Source organism: Lissotriton helveticus, chromosome 2_2 (assembly GCF_964261635.1).
Source record: "Lissotriton helveticus chromosome 2_2, aLisHel1.1, whole genome shotgun sequence".
Classification (NCBI taxonomy): domain Eukaryota; kingdom Metazoa; phylum Chordata; class Amphibia; order Caudata; family Salamandridae; genus Lissotriton; species Lissotriton helveticus.
Window position 1 is genome coordinate 168028213 of NC_136060.1, and position 20230 is coordinate 168048442.

Sequence of the window (20230 nt, forward strand, 5' to 3'; positions counted from 1 at the left end):
AGCGAGAGCAAACAGTCATTCCACTCCCAGCGGGCGGGAGCAGGAAAACTGCTCTCACTCACTAGTAGCAGACTTTACATCTGTTTTGCTGCCCACTGTCAAGCAGACAGGTAAACAGATAAAAAATGATGATGCTCACTGCGGGTGGGAGCAATGCCGGCTCGCTCTGGAGATGGGGAGTCAGCAGAGACTGGGGGACATTGAGGCTCCCCTGCAGTACCCAGTGTATCACACTGGGTGCCCTGGGTGGGCTTCAGGGCAGCCAGGATGAAGAGGCTGGGCTCTGGGGTTGTGGTCCCTGGGGCCAAAATCGGCCATGGGACGGGGGCCATGCAGCTCCCCTCCCCTCTGTAGTAAGGAGGGGTTATTTTCCTTGCCCTTTCCTGGTGAAAGGAGCGTCCTTGGTACTTCCTTTAAATTAGCTAGAGTAAGCCATTGTGCAAATCACCTGGAAACTTTGTCCATTTGTCCCGGCATAGTCCACGTCAGTAGAATGCAAAGGTCTTCCTGTCTTGAATAATGGGCAGCTTAACAAAAGGGACCACAGCACATTTCTTCCGAAACGCTATACGGAGTGCACTTGGTCACGCCTGTTCGGATTTTCAGTGCCAGGTGTTTGTCCTAAGGTGGAAAATCAATGCAAATGGCACCATGCGCAGCGCAACAGGGCACTGCTTCTTTTCTGCACCTCAAGTAGATTTTCTATTCCAGCTGCAACTTTCTCAACACGAGCAGAAGGTTTTTCAACGCGAGCAGTTGCGAACATCCGTGACTGCCCGCATTGAGCAATTCGACCGCCCGCGTTGAGAAATCTCTCCGGGAGGTAGATTTTCCCTTCTTGCGCTCAGCAACATGACATTGGGGAGCGCGAGCTAGGAAAAAAACTCCGCTTGCTGAGTTTTTCGGAACCCTGCATGCTCCACAAAGTGCTGAAAACTCAGCAAACTCTGCAAACTGAGCGGACTGTACTGCCGGGCTTACTCGTTACCAGAAAACACAACCAGGTTTGTGGACATTTTTCTATTCCCTTATGTGGCCAACTTGCCATCCTATATCTGTGACTCAATGGATTTCCTGAACTGCATTAGCGGAATACCATGGAAATCAAAATATATAATGGCCACGATTGATGTGGTTTTTATATACACATCTATTATCCATGAAGATGGCCTGAGAGCTTGGGAATATTTCTTAAGGACACCTTCTTTGAATCTGCATGGCCATACACATATGCTTCTAGATATGATGTCCTTTCGCCTGACCAATAATGTGTTTATTTGATGGAAAATTTTACAAACAAAACAGAAGCATAGCTATGAGCGCCTTGTTTGCGCCAATGAATGTGAACCTAATAATGGGGTCCTAGAAGGCTGAGTGTATCTGGACAGAAGAGAATAATCCAATGCATGGACAAAGTTGTCCTTAGGGTGACATGTTTTTAATATGTGAAAGAGGAATAGAGGAACTTGAATGTTTTTTACAATCTTTGAATCCGAACTTCTTGAGATTAAAATTCACTTATAACATCAGTAAGGATAAATTGACTACTTGGACATTCGAGTATATATTGAAAATTGGAAGATCTGCACAACTTTGTTTTGTAAACCGACTGCGTGCAACAGCATTTTTGCTGACAATAATACCCATCCAAAGTTCTAAAATGGAGCGTGCCTTATGGATCGTTTCTAAGTAGCTGAAGAAACTGTTCAGAAGATCTAGAATATGAGGCACAAGTCACTGAAATGTATACAAGGTTCAGGAGGCGAGGCTATCCGGTGACTCACATAGAGCGAAGAAGCAAAAAAGAGAAAATCTACTTATTCCAAAAGCATCTTGGAAAAGTAATGAGACCAGTGAGGTGGTAAGGTTCATTACGGATTTCAATGTGCCAAATCAAGCCATTAAGGAAGCACTAAAAAAAATAAAAATGTAAATGTATTTGACTTATATAGCGCACGAATCACCCGAAGGTCTCAAGGCGCTTGCTTAGGGAACCCGTCCTGGTATTCCCCTGTGAGATATCCCGGCAAGGTATCCGCAAGGTGAAAGCCAGGCATCCCGCCGCGAGGGGCCGTAGTGGAGATTAAGCAAGCTATTGCCCAGAGTTGCAGAGTGAGACCCCGTGAGTCGAGTAGGCACCGGAGCGAGAATTGTCGAGTCCGTGGAATTTTTGGGCCCGAGACCCGCCGAGGTGGGGAATCGAACCCTGGTCCACGGCCGATCTCAGCTTCCGGGTCTGCCGCCTCTAACCACTGAGCCACGCTTCTCCACGGAAATCAAGCACTAGGAAATCATTGGAAACTGTTGAGACAAGATGAAGATCTTGTCAACATCACTTACAGGAAAGCACTTTCTTTAGGTGATCTATTAACTCAAAATTACTTCACCAGACCAGGAACAGGAGCAGAAAGGGAGAATTGGCTTAAGACTAATTGCTTTCTGAAATGCCACAAATGCAAGGCCTGTCAATATGGACAAAACCTGATAGACATCAGAACTCTCAATGGCACAAAGAAAAAGATCAAGGAAAGGATACTGTGTGAAATGATACATGTAGTATACATTCTGGAGTGCAGATGTGGTAAACAATACATTGCCAGCACAGTTAACAAGCTCAAATTACTCATTCTCCAGCATATGAAAGTGATTTCGAACAAACACTTTTCATATGTAATGTCCAAACCTACTTGGAAAGAATATGATGGAAGATGGAGTAATTTTACATTTTCTGGCATTGAACACATTCCGAAAAAGACTAGAGGAGGGGATTGTGATCTAACAAAGGCGGAATCGAGATGTATTTTAACTATTGGAACTGAAAGTCTGTGGGGCTTGAATACAGATGCTGAATTATATATGTGTTCATGAGATTGCCAATAGATCTTGATGATGAACGTGTAAGGGCATAATTGAGTATAGAAACAAAAGCCATGACTTTGGTCTGATCTTGTAGGAAATGCATGCTCGTTGCCATTTTTGATCTAATTTTATATGTGAACATCTGGATTTTAATTTGAAGGAGTGTTCTGGCCTTTTGATATGGAGTGGGTTAACAGGAGGACATTTAGTCAATGAGATCATTGTCTTGATTCTTGACAGAGAGAAGCACCTCATACTTTACATTCATTTGCACAAATGATAGTGAAATTTGAGGAGGAGAGAGTCTTGTTGCTAAATGACTGCTGGATATAGACATATGGGGACAGATATATGCACATTGCACACATAACAATTAAGTACTGTATATTGTACAGACATTTACTTACATCATGCACTTTGACATCGAGTACTGTATAGACAATGACATTTCGAAGTTTGCACACTATAAAAGCACTGTATAGTTATATCTATACATTAGTATACAACCGAATACTGTATCCTACATAAATATTGCTTTAATACTTGCACTTTAGCAATGAGTACTGTATAGATAGTGATATTGAAAAGTTTGAACATTATAAAAGTACTGTATAGTTATCGTCATCAGCTTTTGAGTTTAAATGATGAGCAATGTACAGAGATACAATTGTTGGCACTTGCACTTTCCTTTATGGTATAAGTTTACCTGGAGCAAAGAAGGTGTTTGGAATAAGTGAGAGTTCAACCCAGGCATACTACTGTTATGAAGAGCACTTTTTATAAACATGAAATTATGCATGTAGAAATGAAATGCAGTCCCCTCTTCCACTCATTCCCCTCCCCTTTCCCTCCCCCTTTTCATCTTTTTGTTAGGTTTTTGTCTTTAATTTGACAGGAACATTGGATGTTAAAATCGAGGGGGAATACGTTTTTGCGATGTGTAGATAAGAATTGTGAAAACATTTTCTTTTGCTTTAATCTGAGATCATACACATATGTAGTTATACAAATGTCTACTTTACAATCACAGGGAAGAATATAATGAGCTGATATAAAAATTACCAACGTATAAAGGAGTTATGTGGTCCAGTTCTTTGGAAATGTAAATTTGGCTTTATTCAGGTGATGGGAAAGAGGGCTTGTGCCCTTCAAATACGGCACTCTAGACACTGACTCTATGACCCTGTTGAAGGCTTCGGCTGAAACGCGTAGGTCTGCTTTTTCTGGCGCACATGCACTTTGCAAATTAAGAAAAAATGGCTAAAACTCAGTAAACATTGCGGCTGAAAAATCCACATACCTTTGTGTGTGCTGTCTTCCTGTGTTGCACGTGGCTGACTAATTGGAAGGCTTACAGGGCAATATCGGGGAGTGAGTGTGCTATTTTTACTATATAAATATATGATAAAAAGAGAACAGGCTTCTGTATAAGTATCCTAGGGTTCTTGTGACATTTACTAACCGCCTGACCTCAGGCCTTGTAGTTTATGATGTTGCCAGAGCCCTTCATTATTTTGTAATCTTAATGTATTTGAACTGGCTATTATGTCTATAAATGTTGATGCAAACATCACGCCCTGCCTTGTATGTGGGGTCAATCACCTTTTTTTTTCCGTCCTTCCTGTACTTGTTGTGTCCTTTTATACATGTGACTTCTGAGCCAATAAGCACCTTAAGTATATGTTTTTATGAACAGTTCATTCTCCATTGAAGTAATGATTGTAATATACTGTGTGGTATTTATTCTTATCTATGTTTTGCAGTCCATATGGTTTGCTGTGCACACTTACTGTTTGGTAGTGTTCCAACCAAGAATGTAACTGTAGTTCTGTAGCACGCTAGCATTCCGATTTGGTCAGTTGCTGGGCTGCTGCTGGACTCACCAGTCCTGCTAAACTTCAAACTTACAAGCGGTACTTCGATTGGTGTGTTTCCTCTACACCACAATTGATCTTTTTTGTTACAACTTTGTATAAACTTAAACATATTTATATGTTAAACAGTAGAACAAACTTTTTTGGACTCGGCCATTCCAAATTTCACCTCATTTCTTCTGTTATTTCAGCAAACTATTTGTGCATCCACATCTATTTATCTTATTGTTTTGACAGTTCTGTAGTTTCAATTCCTGTATGTGGTGTGAATTCTATACAACTCTTGAATAATGCATTTTCTGGTTCCATTTGACTAATTGCTACATGTTGCAGTATTTCTTTACTAAAATTGAAGAAGCTCATTTGTATTAGGTAATGTATCCACCATATAACATATTTACCTGTTTTCTTTCTCAGATCTGGTTTGCCTTTGTAAATGGTTTTTCTGGACAAATACTCTTTGAAAGGTGGTGCATAGGTCTTTACAATGTGGTAAGTTTATTTTCTGCCTTTAATTTGCCTTTTTCATGCGAATGCAGTCTATTTTAAAACTTGGCAAAACATTTGTTTATATCCACCATAGATGTTTACAGCTTTGCCTCCTTTAACGCTGGGAATCTTTGAAAGATCTTGTCGAAAAGAGAACATGCTGAAATATCCTGAATTATACAAGTCCTCTCAGAATGCACTGGATTTCAATACAAGGGTAAGAAAAATGTGAACTTTCAAAAAATTAACAGAACTGAATTTACATTAGTTATTATATATAACTGTATTTATAGCATTTGTAATGTGATCTGTTAGGATCAGTACACACCGAATTGCACAACCTTCTTTAATTGACCATTGACTTTTATTTCTCTCCATTGTTCATCACAAATTGAAGAATAAATGTTATGTGCATATTTGCTTTCAATAATCAAGTAAGTGACCACCTATGTCCAAGCTGCTTATTTCATTGTAACTTTGTTTTAGAAAGGAGTGTCAGGAACCAGAATGTAGCACTATGATGTATGATCCAGTCTACAAATGCAGAAAGGTTTCCCCCATGAGATAAGCTTGGTTCCTCTGGGAGCTTGGCTTGAGCAGCATGTCACTAGCCCTTGGTTTGTTTTTAAAAAAAAAAGAGATTTATTGAAATCATAAAGATGATACATTCATGAAAATGTATTTGAATACAACATTGTAAAAAGGAAAAGAAAAAAGCAGAATTCATAAATATTAGGTGAGGAGGGAGGAAGGAGGAGGACTGAAAATACAAATGAGATAACAATGCATAAACGTCTGACTGTAAGTATAGAAAAGCATGAAGTATAAATCAAGCCGTAATAGATAAGAAAGAACTTTGCAAGAAAAAATGGTATCAGGGAGGTGTAAGTACCTCTTGAATGGCAGGTGAGACTGTAGAAAATCTTGTGGTGGAGGCATCTAAAAACTGGGTAATTGGCTTCCAAAATTCTTGCAGTTTCATAACAAGAGACATAGGTTGCACATAAGCAGTATTCAATCTATGATTGTAACAGACTGCATTTGCCCATGCTTTAGGCGACATCTGTTTAGAATTTTTCCAGTGCCTAGTGATTTGTTGAAAAGCAACTGCCAGCAAAAGGTCACTTATTTGAACATTATTAGAAACATGAGCCCACACATTGGAGATGCTTCCTAAGAAAACATTTACAATAAAGTAAGGGATATCTAAACAAAATATGGAATTAATTTGATCCCAAACATGGTGGCAGAAAGTGGAAACATAGGGGCAAGTGAAGATTAAAATGTTTGAGGTCAGCAGAGTGTGCAGAACATGTCCAGCATATCTGGAGTATCTGGATATATCCTATGTAGAAGAACAAGCATTGTAAAAAGTTCATTATTAACAAAGAGTGTTTGTGCAGTATTAGCTACACAAGAGGATTTCCTGATCTTGAGCCAAATCTGTTTCCATGTAGAGATAATGTAAGCATCTGAGGCAAATTGTAGTGGGCTGGTCCCACATGTTCAGGTGTCCCAAGTAGACGCTGTAGACCAGGCCAGGTAGAAGTAAAAGTAGTTTATTAAGTTCTTAGATGTAGATATAATAAGCCCCACCAGGAGCAGCCTCTTAGCTGCTCAGCCCATCCTCAACTCACAACACTCATGCACCCAAGCATTCCACTGACACTAACATTCTCACCGGAACACTCACACTGGCTGAGCAGCTAGATGCAGAGGAGTAAAGGAACATATGTATAACCTGAGGATACTACACAAATCTTTATCAACTAGTATGTGTGCACGTTACTGTAGTTTTCTACATTGCAAATACTCCTCTGTTTCATTGCTTATGAGGTAGTTTGCAACACGATTTTTTCTGCCTCTCATTAAAAACCTTTCATCAACAGACAGCCTACAAGAAAACGGTTGGACACTGAACTTTTGTTCCCCAAGTTCCAAATACATTCAGTACAAAAATGTTTTCCTGAACAAGCAGAAAGGCATATGAAACACAATTCTTGTGAAATAAATGTTCTAGGACAAAATGACCCTAATGGGCGCACCACCAACGAAGTAACTGGTAGGTACTTACCAGATATGCCCACTTTTCTCATCATCGGTGGTAAAAAAAAAAGATAAAGCAGATAAGTGTAGGTGCAGTGAAGAGACAGAAGATCACACTCTACATTGTGACCAAAAGTGATTGAAATTGGCAGACACACTCTTATCGCAATCACTTTATTATTCACTAAGTGTGACCTGCCAAATTAAAATAGGCAGGTTGCTATTCATGCATACCAATAGCACCCTGCCTATTTTAATTTGACAGGTCACACTTAGTGAATAATAAAATGATTGCGATCAGGAAATCATTTTGGTACTGAATGTATTTGGAACTTAGGGATCAAGACTTCAGTGTCCAACCGTTTTCTTGTAGACTGTCTTTTGATAAAAGGTTTTTAATGAGAGGCAGAAAAAACGTGTTGCAAACTACCCCATAAGCAATGAAACAGATGAGTATTTGTAAAGTAGAAAACTACAGTAACGTGCACACGTACTAATTGATAAAGGTTTGCCTCAGTGACCGGGTCTTGGTGCTTATATGATTTTCGAATGGAGGGCGACCTGTGGTTTCTTTTCCCGTTGTGCTCCTTATTGAATATATATCCATGTAGAGATAGACAGGTTATCTTGAAGGTCATTTTCCCAAGCAAGCATTGATCTTCTAGGGCAATCACTAACCAGATGGTGGAAGAATTAGTAAATAGAAGAGGCCTTTGGATTTGAGTATAAAAGGTTAGTTACATTAATGGAGGAGGGGGTGTTAGGGAGGGGTTCGAATGACAAAAGATGTATGATTGAGATGTAATGTTTTGGAGAAGAATATATTTATGATAAGAAGCAGATGATAAACCAAGCATTGTTGAAGCTTCTGAGAAAGACATAAAAGAATCATTATTATACAGTTGTTTGACCCAAAGTAACCCTTAAGTTCTCCAAGAGGGCTAGAGATAGGTATAATATTTAGTTATATAAAATGGTTATGCCACATGGAGGACTCCAAAAAGGTTCCTAAATTTGTAGGGTGACTCGGAATAACAGAGATCAATAATTTACATGTATGACAAGAAATCTGGGTATATATCTTCCGAGGTGTGGGCATAAATTTAAGGATTTCAAGAAATGAAAATGGAGAGAGAAACTCCTGTTGGAAGTCCACACATAGTGGCGTAAATTGAGAAGGAGAAGAAAGCAATGAACAGATTGCTTTAAAATAAATGCTTTGTGGTAGTCCGCAAAATCTGGGAACTTTACACCCCCCTCTGTTTTAGGACGATTCAGTTTAGATAAGGACATACAAGGTTTTGTATTATTCCAAAGAAAAGAGGATAACATTTAATACATTTTTTAATATGATTTAAGTGGGATATTTAACGGAAAATTAGAAATAGTACCTAAAATAATAGGAACTAACATCATTTTAATGGTATCCTCAGGAAGGGAGTATGCAGGTACCATACAGGTGTTTGGCTTTGATGAACGTGTGACTATAAGCCACCGATCCCACCAGGACCCATGTTGTAAGTTTGCCCTATACCGTACATTTGTACAGCTTTCAGGAATTCTGAAGGCACTGCTACAACAGTATGTTAATGCGGTCTTTCAGTACCACAGGTTAGGGTGCGCCTTAGCGTGCACATGCTGCCGTGGTATTTTGGTCCTGACGAATGCCTCGCTAAGGGCGAAAGGAGGCAGAAACTTGTTGATCATACACTATTTTTTACACTAGGAGGTATCTGGTCAATTTAACCAGTTCTTAAACATCCACCACCCTGCTTTTAACCTGTGCCTAGTTCCCCACAAATAAATTGTTTTGGATAAACCAAGGCATTTAAAAATAATTTTCACTCATTTTTTTCACACTTGTGTCACCCAAAAAACCGGAGGGTTCCTTTTTTATAAAAAAAACAAGAGTGACTCCTCTTTCTGGCTCTTCTTCTTTTTTGGCTGTACTCTTTTGTTGTTTATTTGATCTAACCTACCCCACCAAGAAAAATATAAGGGGTGCCATCTAGAAGTTAAGGAAGCAATCTTATGGATACACGTATCTAAGTTAATAGAAATTAAAGTAGTGAGAGATTTAGTGCATTGATGGCCTAGGTATCGAATTTAAGTAGGTCTCCACCTAAAGTTAGAAGAACAGAAATCATGTTTAAAAGTAAGTTTATTTAAGGGTAAAATTTCACAATTGTCAGTATTTAACTTTTAACAAGAAACCAACTCCTCAGAGCAGGAGAATGCCCAATTCTATGATCTTGCTGGATGTTGAGAGGTGAACCTTCAGGAAGATTCAAAAGCTGGGGTAGAAAAGACTTGGAAAAAAGATATAGGCTTCAGGCAGTCCATAAATGTAAAAGTTGTTCCTTCTTTTGCGATTTTCCAAATGATCAACCTGTCTGCTTAAAGCAGTGACATTTTCCTGAGGGACAGTGACCTTTGATGGAGTATGCTTGAAATCACAAATTTGACCTTCTACAGAGGAAATGCGCCTATCCATAAGATTCCATCTTTCTGAAAAATTTTGTAATCTAACATTTGTCTCTTCCATGAATAGTCGCAAGGGACTTATTTGCTCCAAAAGCAAATCTAGAGAAGCAATAGGAGGAGATTTAGAGGGTGACAGTGGATTTGTTTTAAGTCTTTTGGGTGGCCCTTTGCTGGCAGCAGGTTGAACTATCACAGCAGGCAGGACTGAGGAATAAGGTGTGCCAGCACTCTTGGGAATTGAGACACCCTCCATTTTGGATGATCTGCGAAGAACAGGAGCAAGTTTATGGGACTTGCCCGAAGAAGGCTTGGTCAAACACTTCCTATGTTGTGATCTGCCCATATACAAAAGCTGATTCAAAGAGGCTATGAGGACGTGTCTTCAGAAAAAAAACACAACCAATAGTGGAAAACATTCTCCTTAGAAAGGGCTTAAACTGTAATAAAATGCATTACAATATGCAAATGCAAGCCCAACAAAAATAAACAAGTGAGAAGAAAAAATAAATAGCCAAATATATGCTAAGAAGAAGGCAGGACTGAATGGCATAAATTCTCCATGAAGAAGCAGTCAGAAAAAAAGAGAATTCAAAGAAATATAAAAAAAATAAAAACAGCTGCTCACATAGTGACACAGAAAATACCAGCTACAGACAAGCTCCTGCTGCAGGTGTTAATATTTCCACCCATGTCTCATCTGCGTCTCTTCAGAAGTAGCTGAGAAGACCACTGCTGTCATTCTTCAGCGTGTAATTAAGTAGCAGGCTGCAGAGGGAAGACGCGTACCCAGTAGAAGACAAATTACGCGCTCCCAGTCCACAAGAAATAGATTAACAGCATCCTCAGAGTTTCCTGAAGAGATTCCAGGCAGGAGAACTCGATCTGGAGAGGATAAGCCGCGTTGACGAGGCCGCTTTGTGCGCTCTCTCACAGAGCCTCAGAGGCGCAATGCCATCTTCGACCGGCGCCAAGCCACGACCCCCACTAGCCCTTGTTTATGAACATATATTTTGACGCAGCAGGGCGCTTTACATTGAATCAGACAGTACATGCTCTCATATGCAAATCGGAGTAGCACAGGGTGAAATGCACAGAAGTAACAGAGGGGTCATAAAGGTATTGGAGGAACACAGGCTCTGAGATGGTGCAATGCTGTAGATCGTAGCAAGTTTACACAATTAGCAATGGTTTTTGGTTCTGTATAAGATATACAGAATTTATATCTTTGTTTCTTTTGATTGTATATTGAGTATTAAGCTTTTAATTTAGGGCCTGGGAATGCAGAACTGTGATGATAATGTGAGATGTTACAATTTACAAACTTTGCCGTTCGGTGGGGTAGGTTGTTGTGGAGAGCAGAGGACCTACTACTGGCAACTGTTTTTGTGGGCGATGGATTTAGTGGGTAAGGGCATGAGTAGAGAGGAGTAAGGCCCCTTGAGTTGTGTCTTGAGGGTGATAAGAGCGTGTGGCATCTCATATACATAGAAGAATTATTCAAAAGAGATGGATCGAAGGAGGAGACGTCTGGTTTTCTTCCTTTTTTTTCGGGATATGAAGAATCATTTGATCGGTGCTGCCAATCACTCCAGAGCAGCCAGTTACGGTATGTGTATCAGCCACGCCTTCATGATTTTGACTGTGCTTTTCTTTTTACTTGACACACAGGGACTAAAGTTGGATACGGCTTATGTCCTAATTTTTACATTTGTGCAGTCAAAATGTATTTTTTACTCCAGCGTGTAAATCAAGTTTACATTAAAACCAAGTAATGCCTAATTATACAGGAAAATGAAGTACAATTGGGTCACATGAGCAATCTTTGGTAATTAGCACAAGGTTTTACAAAATAAAATAAAAAGCGCAGTAAATTGTTCAAACCGAAGGGTAAGTGGACAACAATTAAGTCACCTTGAATTGATTTCGAAACTCTATTCAAATTGGTTAATTGTATCCAGCAAGCTGCTAAGGAATCAAATCTCCTGTGATAAAGTAACTAATGATGGGTGTCTTGTCAGAGGCACAGAGCCTGGTGAGCTCTAGGAAACTGGTTAACAGTGTGGTTTAATTCCCAAAAGATTTCCAAGATGTTAAAAAGGTTGAGATCCTTTTCGCAGGCACTGACCAGTTGATGAAAAGTTGTAGAGAGTTGTATATCTCTACGTTAATCCTTGTACTGGTCATGAACATCTACTGGACCTCCCCAAAAAGCATTGTGTGAGGCTTTTTTCTACATCCTCAAATCATTAGGAAAGGAGGCTCAACGGCATCCAGGCCCTAAGGGCTTGTCTTTCTTTAAGCAAATACGCCCCATCTGTTTATCTGAAAGAGAATCAAGTACTTGACACATTTTCCAGCACTCATTCTGTGCACTGGAAATTCACAAGGTCCAGCTTACACACTAAACGGGCATAGCCCTGACAGGGAAAATAACCCTGCACTTACAGTAAATGGAGTACTGGCTTGTCTCACATACTCGTCCTATGTCAGATGGTTGCCTTTAATCGACTTTCCTTGTTGAAGCCAAATGATTGACGTGAGTATTTGTATTCTCTAGTTAGGGTTGTTGTCTTTGACCATAATGTAAATTGCCTCAACACCAGCTGACTGAAAAATATGGTGATCATATTTCTCACAGTTGTCAAAGTCTGATTACAACTTCAGACTTCACAATTAGAAATAAGTCTATTAATATGAGCTTAATGCTAGTTGCTGCCACTACAGTAATTCTTTGCAATAAGCACATTTCAGATGGATACTTCTAACCATAGATTCCTCACCAACTGAATCTTCTCAAGTGCCAAACTGCATATGGAAAAGTCTGCAATAGCATACGGTTGCTGGCCGTTGGCGCCCGTGAACTCCCTCACAACTTCGGTCCACTCTATATGTGACCTCACAGAGCAACATATAGGTATGCCAGTTCGTCTTTCTAATGTCTTTGATTTGGAGCCTGAGTTCCTCGCCTAACTTTTTTGGGCTTTACTGTAATATTGCAAATTTACAGAGACAGTATGCAGGAATGTTTTTTGCTAAACCATGATTTATGTCAAGCCATACTTGCTTGAAGGAAATGAGTCATGGTCCAACCTACGTTTGTCTGTGGTGCCTCACCAACAGACACAACTGCAAGCCCTGTGACCAATGCTCCCTGATGCATCGCAAAGTCAATTTGCGAGGTTGTTCGCGTTTGTATTCTCAATCCTCTGGTAAGTTCAGGATGAAGTGGAAAGACAAATCCCAGTGCAAACATAAGGAATCGCAGTAAGGGTTTTGTCATTTTAGTTTGGAAACCTAAGGGTTGGTTGTTGGTCGTTTTGTACGTTCTCTGTTTGTCGGATCAGCCCTCTTTATTTAAGCCACTGGTTGTGATGCAGTAAAGAAGATCTCCTCCATCTGTCTCCTGGCTGCAGTTATTATGTAAAAACAACAGTTGATGGACAGAATGCAGAACAATGTCATACATTCACCCCGGTACAGAGATCTAGGCCTAAATCCATCGTTTTTTTGCACTCCACACCACACCAGTTCAGACATGGCCATATGCAGTTATTATGTCACAATAGGACCGTCATTTGATTATTACCTTTTTAATCTTTGTACTTTTGAACATATGCACGGGGGCACACTGACACTTTGGACTCTCAAGAACGGCATTCTTAATGCTATCACTTTGGCAACAAGTTGGTACTACGGACTCAGTTGTTAATTCTTCTGAAAGTGATGTTACCCTTTTATATGGGACAGCCCATCACGTTTCCTTTGCTCTTTTCTCTGCGACATGCCTCTGAGGAGGAGGATACGCTTCACTGTTTTATATCCTGAGTGGGACTACTGGTTGAACAATAAGCCTTTTGTTGACTTCTGACGATATAAAGAAGGGGAAGGCAGTTCAGAAATGTACCTTAGCCCGGCTATGTTTCCCTTGGTGCCCTGGACCCTACCCAGGGTGCACCCAGTGTGCTAAGGGACCGCAGGAGGAGCCTCAACGCTCCACACTCCTAGCTGGCTCCTCTCCTCTTGTGGGATGGTCATTGCTACTGCACAGAGGGAGCAGCTGGAAATGCAGCTCCCTCTGTGCCAGAGCATTAGTGTAATCTCTTTCCCTACCCGCATCTCTTTTACTGCTCCTGCCCGCTGGAACTGGAGTGTTTGCTTTTGCTTGATGGGAGCTGTCAGCTCCTGCAAAGCAAAAGCAAACAGCTTTGTCCCAGGGGTGGGCACCCCGGCATGTAGCACGACATGGCCCTGGGGGGTGGTGGTCTCCTGGGTCATTAATGGCTCCAGGAGGGGAGCCGCGAGGCCCCCCTTTCTTGATGGTGGTTCCCGGGACCGTATGTGGCCCAGGAGGGGCACCACACTGACCCCCTGTGTAATGTTTATTTTAGCCCCGGGGGCTGGTGGTCTGCAGTGCCAGGGGAGTCTGGGTGTTCCCCCCCGCTATCATTTTATTATTAAAATTAACCTCTAAGAGGTGGTTGTCCCTGGGGCATTTTAAAGCCCCTTGGAGTGAGGCCCCGTGCACCCCCTCCTATTTTTATTAAAAACGGCATGTCTCCAGGACCTTGTCAATGGGGGGCTGCAATTAGACCAAGCGCAGGAGACTGCATTTGTTTTTTGTTTTTTTTAGAGTTCATGGCAATATTCGCGAATATTTCATGAAAATCACTGTGAACTTTAAAAAATGCTTTTTTGCCCTTTCGGGCTTGGGGGTTCCGGTATTCCTACCCCGTCCCCTTTCCTTTTTTCCCCTTTTTTGTGGGTGGGGGGATCAACTGTAGCTGAGTTCCAAGATGGCTGCAAACACTTCCTGGTTGAAGTGTTGACAATCAGAACTCCTCAGATGTTTGCACAAGCTTGTTAGTATTCGTTAAGGCTTGGCGATTGTAGATATGCAAATTTGGATTTCCTTTAATTTCTCACAAGCTACTGAACGTATATACAATAAAATAACTGAGAGCGTGATCTGCGTAACCAAATCTACCTTTTTGCCAAATGTGGTGTAATTCCGTCCAGCGATTCGGGCTGTAGTCATGTTCAAAGCTCCAAAGGGAATTAATATAGGAAATGCACTTTTCTTTTACACCCCCACCCGTGGAATGCAAAGCAAATGATGGTCAGCGAAACGCAGTGCTCGTGATGGAACGTATCGGGTGCATAGTCCCTGCAGGATTTCAGGGCCCAGGTCGTATAAAATCTTATGTATAGTGCATAGAGTTTTAAACTGAACTCTGTTTGATTGGCAGCCAATGAAGACCATGAAGAAGGTTGGAGGTATGGCAGTGCTTTGGTAGGGCAAAAAGAGTGCATGCTGCTGCATTCTGAACCTGTTGGAGTCGCGCAGTAACTGTTTTATTCACGCCAAGCGAGAGCCCATTGCAGTAGTCTAGGCGCGATTAAACAACAGATTGAACAATCAGTTGGCGGGTAGGGGCATCAAAAAACCCCAAGATGGGTCTTAGGCCGCACAGGAGGCCGAAACAAGTACCAGTCACTTTTTTCGCATGAGGCTCAAAAGAGCGGGCGGTGTCGATCAAGACCCCTAAATATTTGACTGCGTTTTTGGTTGGGGAGGGGTGCCCAAGGTCGCAGGCCACCATTGGTCGTCCCATTTATGGGTATCACGGCCTACCAAGAGTACCTCCGTCTAGGCAGAGTTAAGCTGTAGATAATTGTTTGCCATCCAGTCTGAAATGGCCAGAACATCGGCACAAAATGTTAGTTGGTCCAGGGCAGGATTGTTAAAAAAGGTGAAGACCAACTGGGTATCGTCCATGTAGGACACCATTTTGATGTCCCGTGCTTTGGCCAGGAGGACCAGAGGGCGGACATACACGTTGAACAACGTGTGGCCCAAGGCCGAGCCCTGGGGAACACCACAGCTGAGGGGGTAATTGCGCGACAGTTAAAGGGGCGGCATATACCTGAAAGGAGTGCTCAGAAAGAAAAAGAAGCAAACCAGGCCAGAGCCCTACCTTTGACCCCAATCTCCTCCAGCCGTTGGAGTAGAATCCTATGGGAGACCATGTCAAAGGCCGCACTAAGATTGAGTAGAAATAGTGCTGAAGTATTACCCTCGTCCAGCGCATCCCAAAGCTGCTCTATAACCGCCTGAAGGGCTGATGCCGTACTGTGTCTAGATCTGAACCCGTCAGCTAAGTCTCCAAGAGACAAGGGTGGCAAAATGTGTAGGAAGTGAGGGGGCACTATTGAGGTAGGGGGCACCATGGGTTCAGAGGCACTCCGCCTCATGTCGAGTTTGATATAGATATAATCAACTTTATTAATGAAATACCTCACCAATGAGTCGCATTGAGTATTGGAAGATATGGTGTCATTGGTTCCTGACAGAGATTTTAACATCTTTTTCATAAGAGTAAAAATGATTTTGGAGGGGTAAGAGCTTGATGCAATTGAGTTGGCATAAAACGAGACTTTATTCTTTTTACCTAATGGGGATAGCCAGTAGGCAATATATATATATATATATATATATATATATATACGCTCCCAGAGTCCTTTCACCACTCCAGAAGGAATCAAAAGCACTCGCGGGGGTGATATCAGCAGTATGATTTAATCCAGAAGGTAAAACAAACGCATTTCGGATCTAGTCCTTCTTCAGTGTTAATTACACATAGAATTGTGAGGCGCCGTATTATATACACGCATACGATCGCGTCACAGTAGAAACAAAGGAGGGGATGGTCGCCGGCAAAATTGCGGGCGCCATCTTTGAATGACAAATTATCACAGTTATTGTATTACGTTTTAGATAACCACAGCTCTTGTGGGAGGTGAAAGGCAACTTAATATAAGCACATTATTGCCTAATTTTTAATCCTACCACCCACACTGTTGCAAGGTAATATAGCCGTGGATCGGCATTTAGCAACCTCAAGATCGAGGTTGCTACCTCCCTCCCTCATTATTCTCAAAAACCATTGTGTGGCCGTGTAACATTTTCTTAAACACAGATTTCCAAACTCCGTGCAAAAGATTCAGTGCAAAAGATTTACATCAGATATATAAGTTCCATTACCTATACAGACAATGTTTATCAAATAAATACATAAATGCAAGCTTAAATTCATAAAGTACTACTCTAGATCCCTAGGTGTACTGTTAGTTCTCCCCCAGAATTTAACCCATTGGGGGTTTTTGTCTGCAGGTCAATAATATATCGTGACTCCAGTCTTCGAAGTCTGGTCACCCTGTCCCCTCCTCTAGCATGTACAGAGACACAATCGATGGCAAAAAACTGTAAAAGATTTCTATCGCTTTTATGTTTTATGGCAAAATGGCGAGCAACCGGATAATTGAAATCCTTTTTAGCTATTGGTCGCATGTGTTCTAAAATTCTAATCTTGACATTATGTATCGTGCTGCCCACATACATAAGTCCGCAAGGACATTTCAGACACTAGACAACATGCGTGGTGAGACAGGTCAAGAATTTTGTGATTGTTCTTTCTTTCTTTAACCCCTTTACATTATAGGTTAACACTCTTTTACTAAAGGCGCAGGCTTTGCACTTACCACAAGGGTAAAAGCCTTTAATTTCTTTTAAAGTGCCTTGTTTGGATGGAACTGGGTCCAGATGACTATGTACTAAGCAGTCTCGTAAAGAGTGCGCTGTCCTAAAAGTGATCATAGGGACCGGTGGTATATCGGGCCGATGACTGGATCTGTTTTTAGAACATGCCAGTTTCTTTTCATGATAGTTTTTAGATCAGAGGATTCTCAGAAAAAGTGGTTATCAAACGGAATTGGCCTTCATTGGTTTTTTCCCTCTGGTTTTCTTTCAAATTTTTCTCGTCAGAGTAGATTTTAACAGATTACAGTCATAGCCTCTTGCCAGAAAGCGGCTCAGGCTCTCATTTGCTGCTTCCTCAAAATCACATAGTTTTGAGCAGTTACGTTTTAAACGTAAAAATTCCCCGTAGGGTATGCTATTTTTTAGTCTCTCGGGTTGGCTACTTGAAGCGTGTAGCGTGCTGTTGCCCGCTGTCGGCTTCCTGTACAGGGACGTTGTTAAATCCCCTTCCTTTATTTCAACCTTCAGGTCGAGATAGTTTACTGCCACTAAACTAATCTCGCCTGAAAAGTGTAGATAACATTCATTTCTGTATAGATGTTTAATGTATTCCTGAGCTTTGACCTCTGAACCCTTCCATATAAGGAAGAGATCATCTATGTATCGATGCCATGATACTATTTCCTTCGTCCATTCAGCATTACCAGTGGACCAGGCCACCTGCTCCTCCCATCAGCCAACGAACAAGTTTGCATAGCTGGGGGCGAAGCAGGTGCCCATTGCTGTCCCGTAGATTTGTTGATAAAGGTCTCCCTGAAAAAGGAAAATGTTATTGGACAAGCAGAATTCAATTAATTTCAACAACATTCTGTTGTGTGTGGCAAATTTCAAAGCTCTCTTTTTGAGGAAGTATTCTACTGCTCTCAGACCTTGTGTGTGGTTTATGGTCGTATAGAGGCTAGTTATATCCAACACTATGACAATACGATTGGTCCCATTTGATCTTCTCAATGTGTTGGATAAAATCAGTAGTGTCTTTTATATATGACGTCAATTGCAAGACTGATTCAAACAAAAAATGATCTAAAAATCTTGATAAGTTTTCAGTCAAACTCCCTATAGAGGAAACGATTGGCCTCCCCGGGGGAGTCACATTGAGTATTGGAAGATATGGTGTCATTGGTTCCTGACGGAGATTTTAACATCTCTTTCATAAGAGTAAAAATGGTTTTGGAAGGGTAAGAGCTTGATGCAATCGAGTTGGCATAAAACGAGACTTTAGTGTATATATATTTTTTTTTATGTAGATGTTTGTATATCAAAGCAAACACAAGGGAATGATGGTCGGAGTACTGAAACTTTTCAGACACTCTCCCCAGTCACACATCTGTCTTGAATCAGTCATCGTTCTTTAGCTCACTTTGCCAATCCAGTTCATACCCGGCCATATGCAAATCAGTCTGGACTCTGTTTATCATGGGAACAGTCCAGCCCGAACTGCCACGCCAGGTCTTCCCTGGAACAGAAACAACCAGCCTGGGACCGGCTTCTGGGTAACACCCCTCATCAGCCAGGCTAGCTTGTATCCAGTGGCAAAGTGAGCAAGGGACCCACGTCTGGGCATACCCTGCCAACTTGGGCGAACACAGCAAACACAAGGAAATGATGGATGGAGCGCTGAAACTTTTAAGACACTCTCCCCCGGTCACAGATCTGGGTTGAATTAATCATCGTACTTTAGCTCGCTTCGATATCTCAGTTCGAACCCAACCATATGCAAATCAGTCATGTTTGTATATCTATGTATCTGTGTCTGTATTCAGATACACCTATACATCGTTCTGCAAGCTACACAAACGCTTGCTGTTCTTTTCCTCCTGTGAGTTATACATTGTTGTTGCCAATTTCTGTAGTGTTACCACTTGTCTTGGCAACTTTTTCTCAGTACAATAAACAGTGTTTTTTTTTTACTTCGACAGATGTCTGTTCGGTCATTATTCAGTGCTCTCTCCATTGTGGATGGCTTCACGGATTCCTTCTCCTGGGCTTTGGTTCCCCATGTCACGGCTGACCATAGTCAGGCCCTCTCATCGGAGCGCTCTGTATTCTGTTTCTGTTGAATGTTCTTTTCAGACACTTTTTTTGTTTGTTCCTGTGCCATGGGAAACACTGTTTCCCTGCTTTTCAATGTCTTTATGGCTTGAGTTGCCTTTGTTCTTGCCACAGTTCTTTTTTTATTTTTTATTGAGTTTTTCAACAAAAGAAATACAGAGAAATAACATTACAATAAAGGTATAGTTTTTATACAATTTCCTTTAGGTATGTGCGGTGGGTACAAATTCTAGGTGGCTTGACACACTTTTTAGGGTGAAGAGTATCCTTTTGTTCACTCGAATTCCTAAGAGCATTTTGGCTTTTTAATCTTTAGGTTGTTTTCATTGTTTCAGTTTCAGTTTTCTTTCTTTTCTTATGTTTTTACTGTGTTGTGTTATTTTTATTCTGAGCTGCAGGTGGAAAGCGCCGGGACACTCTTTTTGAGTAGCCGTGCGCTATACAAGAGCGCCATAACATAACATAACATAAGAAGAGCATCCAGTTTCTTTTGCATTGTTATAGACCGGATACTACTATTAAGGGATTTTTAGCAAGATCATTTTGCAGACCCTCCACCGCGTTTGGTTTTGCTATGGTATCTAATTCAGAGGTAAGGAATCTGAGGTAAGATGTCTCTATCAGATGAATAAGTTAGTTACCTTGGGTAACGCCTTATCTAGTAGAGACAGGATCTAGCTGCAGATTCCTTAATGACCCTCCCATCCTCCCTGTTCTGTGAACTGGTTTCTTTTTACCTAAAACATACTTTTCTTGGCATTGTGATTCCTTTCGCTTCTACTTCGTACTTGTTTGGCACAAAGCGATCTCTCTTTTTGGCACACTGTTT

At 41.2% G+C, this 20230-nt stretch overlaps 1 protein-coding gene across 6 annotated transcripts in view; it reads left to right on the plus strand.

Moving 5' to 3' along the window:
* ATP8A1 (ATPase phospholipid transporting 8A1) overlaps positions 1-20230 on the plus strand; it is a 1103292-nt gene that overhangs the window by 700585 nt on the left and 382477 nt on the right. For all 6 annotated transcript variants that reach the window (XM_078678248.1, XM_078678246.1, XM_078678250.1 and 3 more), the window contains 2 exons: positions 5151-5225; positions 5317-5439. In XM_078678248.1, the coding sequence (XP_078534374.1) occupies positions 5151-5225; positions 5317-5439 (198 nt within the window). The remainder of the gene's footprint in view (positions 1-5150; positions 5226-5316; positions 5440-20230) is intronic.